Genomic DNA, 8918 nt, shown 5'->3' on the forward strand with positions numbered 1-8918 from the left:
TAACTTAGCGGTTCGGCAAAAGAGATCGATAGAATAAGTACTAGGCTTCCAAAGAATAAGTCCTGGGGGTCGATTTGCTCGACTAAAGGTGGTGCTCCAGCATGGCCGCAGTCAAATGACTGAAACAAGTAAAAGAGTAAAAGAGAATAATATTTAGTTATAAAAATATCATGATTTTTTAAACATCGAATAGCTAGAAGGGTACATCCAAGTAAAATAGGAATCAAAGGGATCCATAGGTTAAAAATGGTTGAGAAACACCAACCTAGATAGATGTTATTTGCGTTAGGGTAGAGGTGAGATGCATTGATGTTTTTCTGATATGTACAGTTCTGTGTTGATTGTATTTTTCTGATCTTTGAAGGCGACACTGTTGGCATGACTCTACAGGAAGATGTTTTCAAAGTTTCTGTTCATGGAGCCTTTGCAGATTTGGCATAAGGTGCCTAGCTTGAATGTGGATGATGTTTGGCTGTGAAACATTAGGGAGTAATCTTAGTGTCATTCGCATAGGGGTTGGCATTGCTTGAGTGATACCCAATAGGTCACTGATGCATAGAAGGAAAAGTATGGGAGAAAGACTGTGAGTCACAGTGATCTCTATTAGCAGATACTTTCATTGTGCAATTTGACAGGAAATAACAAGTGATGAAAGATGGATGAAGACAAAAAATAGAGTTTTACAAGGATATTTGGATGCTTGACACAAACAAAAACTTTACTGATGTCATGTGCATGAATATTATTTACAACATATTTTTCAAAGGTGAGGACTCACTAGTAACTGACACAGGAGACTAGGTCCTGCAGTCAATCTAGCTTTATAATGCAAACTTCCTTTTTTAAAAGTGGTTTAAATTAAAAACTTTCATCAAAATTTCATTTATGTTCTAAACACCAGCCTAATTATGACAAAGTTATTTTACTAAATTCTGTGTTGCTTTTAAAATGAAAGGAAATGAAGGTAAATGTGTTGCAGTAGGAATATGGTTAAGAAAAATATCAAGGGAGAGAGATGCAAAGTGTTGGAAAAGGTTGCTGTTCGTGGCTGTCACAATCACATTAATGTATAATGGAAGGGAGGATAATAGGGCAATAGAGCAGTAATGGCAAGGTCATGGGAGCTGCTTCCTAGGCAATGGGATACACTATATAGATTGGTGACAATTAGGGCTAGTTCTAGAGAACGTTGTTTGTGGGGAACATTATTGGAATTGAGTAGCTTTGTTGGTTTTAAGCAAACACAGGTACTTCCACACTTGCCACATATGTGAATAGTAATGAGCTCGGTGGAGAGGAAAAAGACAGTTTTGGAGATTTGCTTGCTGTATAAGGTGCGAAAGTAACTATGGAGGCTTTCTCTAAAGTATTCTTTTATATATTTTGCCTGAGTTGCACAGGCACTCCTGTATTATTCATACTGTTGTTCTCAGAATTTGATACTGGCAATGCTGTGTGGTTAAGAAGTTAAATTTGCAACTATGTGATTTGAGGTTTACTTCCATGTGCCTTAGGCAAAAGTTTTCTATCATAGCATCAGATTTACCAATGTTAGTATAATTTAGATGGGAACTGTGCTGAAGCCCACCTGTAACCAAACCATTAGGGTGTTTAACTCATAAAATCATAGGCTCAATTCTTTTTCAAAGCTATAATGGAAGTGACAAAGGAGTTCAATAAAGGCAACAATGCAACAGAAAGTGTGACGAATATTAATGCAGTATATGAGGATTGGACAATAAGTGTAAGCTAGTGTCAATGGTGGTTCCAGAAATTCCAAGCCAGAAACTATAGCCTAGAAGACAAGCCTCGTCAAGGAAGATCCGTAGAGCTGGTCGAGAATGTCCTGCAAACCCTGGTGGAACAAAATACCATTGTAACTGTCGAGGAACTAGCAGAGAAACTTGGATTTGGTCATTCAACCATTCATTGACACTTGCATGCCATCGGAAAAGTCAGCAAATTGGGTCAGTGGGTTCCTCACAAACTTTCCGAGTCTAATTGCATGCAGGGAATGAATGTGTGCTCTTCTTTGTTGTCATGTCTCACGAATGAACCTTTTTTGAACAGAATAGTGACAGGTGACAAGAAATGGGTTCGCTATAAAAATGTCAAATGCCGAAGACAGTGAATAGGGACAGGAGAAATACCAGCAACCCAAGCTAAAGAAGGTCTCCACCCACGTAAGGGGCTGTTATCTGTTTGGTGGGATATGAAAAGTTTAGTCCAATTTGAACTTTTAAACCCAAACCAAATGATAACAAAGGAGATCTACTGCGAGCAGCTTGAATGGCTTAAGTCAGTGCTAGAAGAAAAACAACTATCTTTGGTTTCAAGATGAAAGGTATTCTTCCATCAGGATAATGCTCAGCCACATGCAGTAAGGATGACATTCCAAAGGCTGGAGCAGTGTAAATGGGAAACGATGCCCCACACACCATATTTGTTGGACATGGCCCCATCTGTTTATTATTTATTCTGCAGTCTTCAAAATCATTTGGACAGAAAAAATATGAACTCTGTAGACGAAGTCAGAACAGTACTGGAGGAGTATTTTTCATCACAGACAAGTGAATGTATGGTAGAAAATGAAGGAGAATATATTTTAAATGAAAAAAACAAATCTTTATCTTAATTTTAGAAAATAAAAGAAGTATAAAAAAACTGCATTATTTATGGGATGACCCAATACATAACAAAGACAAGAGGTTTTCACTGTCATTACATCATATGATGAAGGAACACTAGTGATGAGACCACATTCAGAGTAAGGCTACTCAAATCATTGGCATAAAGTCTCTCAAGACACATTTCAGCCTTTGGCTCACAAGCATGCTTCTCTCTTCCTTTCCTGGAATTGGCTGGCCTCATATCAGCATCCTTCAGGCAAGACCAATGTATTCACCTCTCTTCACCTATGTTGTGCCCAACCCCACCACTAGCCACTACGCCCACTGCCTCCTACCCAGAATTTAGAACTACCTATCTTCTCATGTCTTTCATGAAGGTGGTGACTTGCAACAGTTTAAGCAGAATATTAACAACATCAATCTCGTTAGTCTTAGAGAATTAGCAAAGGACATAAGCAGCACTTCCGTTTCCAGACCCTACTAACAATTATGCCAGCAAAGAGAATAGGAATAAGAAAACCAAAAGTTTAAACACAATTATGTCATATGATGAATGTATGCATGAATGTTCAGCAAAGTTCTGAGCTCAGCTCCCACTTAAATTGTGATACCTTACAACCCCCCACCCCAAAAAAAAGTACCTAAAGGAGACTGTTAAAGAACTTAGCTGAAAGTTGCAAAAAGTTTGAAACATAAGAAGAGTTAAAGAATAATGGTGATAATATGCAGATGGACTTAACTGATAATCAACAAATAAATGAATAATTTACAATTCAGAGTTTAAATATATTAAAAATTTTCCACTTTTCATTTAAGGATAAAATTTTCACTGCAGATATTTTTTATGATTAAAAAAATATCAAACATACCTTTTTTGGTGTAGGTGGGCCCTCCATAATTTTAAAAGATCTACAAATATAAAATGAAATGCAATTAGAAAAATTAAAATATATGAAATTTTTCAATAACTAAATTAAGATTTTGATAGATTGCAATGAATATTGATAAAAATGAAGTGGGCAGGGAGCAATATCCTGTTGAAATACTGTGATAAAATGGGGTGGAGATGGTCATTATTCTGGAGAAGCACTGTGATAAGGAATGGTCATTATTCTGAAGTGGTAGTAGTCAGAGAGACATATAATAGTGAATAAGAGAGCAGAGACAATTGTATCAGTGGGAAAATAGTGAAGGTAGGGAAGACATTAGATATTCCAAATTTAAAACACAGCAAAACTGTTGTTCAGATGTTCATATATTCACTCTCAGAATTCTGTTTTATGATTACAATTATTTAAGAATTGAGCTGATAAAATGGATCTACATAAAACTCCTTTAGTAAAGACAGAGAGATCAAAAACCAAATAAATAATGATGATTAGTGTCAACAAAGAACAGTTGATATAATCTATAAGCTGAAGAAAAAATGTGTATGCCTTGAGAAGTGAGTTGTGATATTTTAGGTAAAACCTTCAGTGTGATTTTATCAAGTGAATACATTCAGTTCTCAGTGTATCTCAGATGCTTTTACTGTGTACTCAGTGACTATACAATAAATGGTTCTAGACTTCATATAGAATCAAAAGAATATTTAGCAGTGTGAAAGGTGTAGTTAAAGACTACTTAATATAGATTGACTTTCAGGTTTCCTGAAGATAGGTGCAGGCATGGCTGTATGGAGGGAAGTTTGCTTCCCAACCACATGGTTCCAGGTTCAGTCCTACTGCGTGGCACCTTGGGTAGGTGTCTTCTATTATAGCTTCAGGCTGACCAAGGCCTTGTGGATGGATTTGATGGACAGAAACTGATAGAAACCCATCATGTGCGTGTGCGCATGCATGCATGTGCATGTGTCTGTTTGTCCCCACCACCACTTGACTGCCGGTGTTAGTGTATTTACGTTCCCATAACTTAGTGGTTCAGCAAAAGAGAGAATAAGTATCAGGCTTAAAAAACATAAACAAGGTTGATTCATCTGACTAAAATTTCTTCAAGGCAATGCCCCAGCATGGCCACAGTCTAGTGACAAAAACAAGTTGAAGTTGATATCACTATGAATTTTTCAAAATAATAAAATTTAATTTCTACTGTACTTTTTCTTGGAGAGTATCCAAAAAGAAACATTTTGATAACTCAATAGCGTAATTTCGATATTTTAGGAAATATGACAATTTGAAAAAACAACAACACGAGGACGTGGTACAAGTAATGTATTATCAGACGCTCAAAAAAGGAAAGAAAGAGGATTTAACGTTTCGAGCAAAGCTCTTCTTAAGAAATAGAGGAAAGATGGAGGAATAAAATTGCCAACGATTCACATGTGGTTACATTTTAAAATGACAGGAAGGGAATGGGTGAAGGAAAAGTTCTAAGACAGGAGAGCGCAAAAGAAGGAGGTATGTGTATGTATGTGCATGCGCACAGGTTTGTGTGTGTGTGTGTGTGTGTGTGTGTGTGTGTGTGTGTGTAAGTGGACTTTGTGCCGTTTAATGTCGAAGGAAGAATTTACAGTAAGAATTTATAGTAGGAGTGGCTGGTGTTTAAGGCAGCGAGCTGACAGAAATGTTAGCACGCTAGGCAAAATGCTTAGCGGTATTCCGTCTGCCATTACGTTCTGAGTTCAAATTCTACCGAGGTCGACTTTGCCTTTCATCCTTTCGGGGTCGATAAATTAAGTACCAGTTACGCACTGGGGTTGATGAAATCAACTTAATCCCTTTGTCTGTCCTTGTTTGTCCCCTCTATGCTTAGCCCCTTGTGGGCAATAAAGAAGTAAGAAAGGTGTTTAACTGGTAGTTTGAAGTATGTGTGTGTGTGTGTTTATGCATATGTTGTGTGTTGTGCGTGCATGTGTGTGTATGTATGTGCATGTATGTGTGTGCGTGTGGTTGTGTCTGTGAAGTAAATGTGCGTTATTCTGTGTCAGCGCATACATGCGTGCATGTCAATGTATGTATAATTGTGTGCATGTATGTATGTATGAGTGTGGGTTGTGTGTATGTGGGAGGTATGTATGGGTTTATTTGCGTGTGCATGTGTGTCTGTGTGTGTGTGGGGTTGTGTAGGTTAGGTATGTGTGTGTATGTGTGCATTTGTGTACGTGTGTATGCGCGTGTATGTGTGTGCATGTGGAGTGTGTGGGAGGTATATGTGCATTGATGTGTGTGCACGTGGGTGTGTGGGTGTGTGTATGACCGTGTGTGTAGTGAGTGTGCATGGGGGTGTGTGTTGTGTGGAGGTATATGTGCGTTTGTGTGTGGACGTGTATGTGCACGTGCATGTGTGTGTGGATGTATGTGCGTGTGTATGTGCGTGTATGTGTTGTATATGTGTGGTGTGTGTGGGAGGTATATGTGCGTTCATGTGTGTGCGCGGGTGCGTGTATTTTTTCGTGTGTGTGTATGTGTGCGCGTATATATATAAATAAAATAAAATATACTAAATTATAATAAAATAAGGTTGATGGGGATGAAGAGGTTAATACTATATAAAATAGCGCAATTAAAAACAAAAAATGAAATAAAGTTGCTTTGTTGCAGGAGGTTGTAGAGACAGTCATATGGAGGATGGGGTTGTGTTTAGTCCGAAGGGGATAGTTTTTCATAGATTAAAAATATAATGCTGTTCCAGGCAGAGTTGCAAGTGTGTGAATTCGTGATGGGCGAAGTGATGGACGATGGGGGTTTTTGAATGTAGCCAAACATCCCTTAGATGTTCAGTGAACTGGTCGGCCAACCGGCGGCCCATCTGACCTACATATAGTTTACCACAGAGGTTGCATCTAATACAGTATATGAGGCTAGAAAGAGTGCAAGAGAAGGAATTTGTGATATGGAGAGTGTGCTGGTTGGAACCAGTGAGGGAGGTGGTGTTGGTGATGAAGGGGCAGGTGTGGCAGCAGGATCTGGAGCACGGGAAGGATCCGGGTGGGAGGAAGAGGTACTGTAGACCAGTAGATCGCGTAGTTTCTGGGTACGTTTAAAGGAGAAGGGCAGGTTGGGGAAAATGGGGCGAGTGGGGGGACCGAGCTGGAGACGACGGAAGGCCCATAAGATCCTCCAACGAAGGGGTAGGGTGGAGGGGTGGGAAAGGAGAGGAAAGGGGGTGCGGTTAGAGGATTGGTGTGGGGAAGGAGAGAGGGCGGTGGTGCGATCGATTCAACAAGTGTAGGCATGGGCGGTTTGGATAAAGGTTGAGGGGTATCCTTGATGCAGGTGGGCAAGGTACTGGGACTGGGTCTCGAAATCATATAAAATGATTAGATACCAATGGACCCAAAAGAAGAAATGTTCAGATAAGCATCTTTGTTTGATCTAGCAATATTAACCTCATTTTAGAGCACTCATACTATTATTATTTATTTATCTATCTATCTAATTACCTATAAAGTGTTGTCTATTCCTATGCTGTATGCTATGGTAAAGTTAAGAAATCCAAGTGTTCAATTCTGTTTCTTCTCCCATCTTGCTCATATTATATCTGAATCCTTGCTTTTTCCATGTTATAAGTTAAATAATGGCTTTTGCCTTGTTTGAATATTTTACATGGCCTTATCTAGTGAATAGGGCAGCCATGATGTTTGGTCATTTGCGGAGCACCTGCCCAAATCACCCCACCACTTGTATGGGAAATGTTTCTCTTTGAACCTCTACTGGAAGTCTTTATCCTCAAGCCTCTACCAGAAGTCTTTCTCCTAATACCTCTATCGGATACCTATACAGAATGCTCTCTCCCCAATTTTCATCTCTATCCAGTGGCTATCTGCTGGTAAATGTGGTGAATGTGAAGCGAATAAAATGACAGTGAAGTAAATGCAGGTTGAAACCTATTTGTACTTATACAATATGTCTGTGAAACATGCATACGAGCTTTCTTTCCAGATGCAAAATGCTGTCCCTCATCCGTGTCTTCCTGACCCACACTTTTCCACACCCTCAGAGTTTGCACACTTAATGTGGACACGTTGAAAGGTAGGTCTGGTGAGATTGTTGAGATGCTTGAATAGAAGCATGTAGATGTGTGTTGCATCTATGAAATAAGGTGGAGAGGAGGTTCAGCTATGTTCCTCACAGACAAACAATTTAGGTATAAAATCTTCTGGATAGGGACTAGCAATGGGGTTGGAGGCATGGGTATACTTCTAGCTGAGAAATGGGTTGATAAGGTAATCAAGGTAATCAAGGTGAGACAATACTTAAGCTAAGACTAGTGTTGCCACAGGGAACAACAACCATTACCTCAACCTATGCCCTTCAGCCAAATCTACAGGATGGACAGAAAGACTGATTTTATGACACCCTCTTGCAGACCACCTCATTGACGAATGACAGGGACCTTCACTTTGTGGTTGGCGACTTCAATGGATATGTTGGGCAACATCTAGGTGGCTACAATGGCATGCATGATGGCAACGGATTTGGTTCGCATAATGAGGAGGGAACCAGGCTACTAGAGTTCTGCAATGCAAATGATCTCATGGTCAGCAAAACTAACTTTAGGAAACCTGCCAATCACCTGTTCACCTATCAATTGGGTGTGCACATTAGTCAGATTGACTACATTCTCACCAGAAAATGGGAAAGCTGGCTGCTTATAAATGCCATAAAATTCCCAGGTGAAGAATATGTTCCACAACATAGGTTAGTTGTTAGCGACTTCAGGATCAGGGGCTAAATAGCTGCCAAGAAGACAACCAGTGTGGAAAAGAAAGGTATGCAAGCTTAAGGATGCTCTGAATGGACAGAGATTTAGAGATGTGTTACTTGAAGCATTTGACAAAAAAGAGGAAGATATAGTGACATACAACATGGAGGACAACTGGAGGTTCCTACGGCACAACCTGCTGAGGGTTACTGACCAAATCTGTGGCTAGTGCAAAGTCCTTTCTTGACCTAAGGTGACATGGTGATGGAACAGTGTAGATGACAGGGCCATTAGAGAAAAGAAACAGGTCTGGAAGGTGGGGGTAGCTAGGAACTGTATGAAATAGCTAGCTCAGACTTGTTCAATGCAGGAGCATGACTGATGCTATATTCCTGGTTAAGCAACTGCAGGAGAAATATTTAGCCAAAAATAAACCTCTGTATCTGGCTTTTGTCAACATGAAGAAAGCCTTTGACAGAGTCTCCCGCTTCCTTATCTGGTTGTCAATGCGGAAACTAGGGATAGATGAGTGATTAGTGAGAGCAGTACAAACCATGTACAAGGACGCTGCCAGTAAGGTGAAGGTTGGTAACGAGGATAGCAATGAATTCAGTGTATAGGTAGGAGTCCACCCCCCCCCCCCCC

General features: G+C 39.8%; 1 protein-coding gene across 1 annotated transcript in view; it reads right to left on the bottom strand.

Annotated features, from left to right (window-relative positions):
* The window catches only part of LOC106869968 (pre-mRNA-splicing regulator WTAP), a 245984-nt gene that overhangs the window by 165006 nt on the left and 72060 nt on the right, over nt 1–8918 (bottom strand). The window contains exon 2 of the mRNA XM_052974843.1: nt 3500–3539. Within this exon, the coding sequence (XP_052830803.1) occupies nt 3500–3526 (27 nt within the window). The 5' untranslated portion in view covers nt 3527–3539. The remainder of the gene's footprint in view (nt 1–3499; nt 3540–8918) is intronic.

Source organism: Octopus bimaculoides, chromosome 19 (genome assembly GCF_001194135.2).
Source record: "Octopus bimaculoides isolate UCB-OBI-ISO-001 chromosome 19, ASM119413v2, whole genome shotgun sequence".
Classification (NCBI taxonomy): domain Eukaryota; kingdom Metazoa; phylum Mollusca; class Cephalopoda; order Octopoda; family Octopodidae; genus Octopus; species Octopus bimaculoides.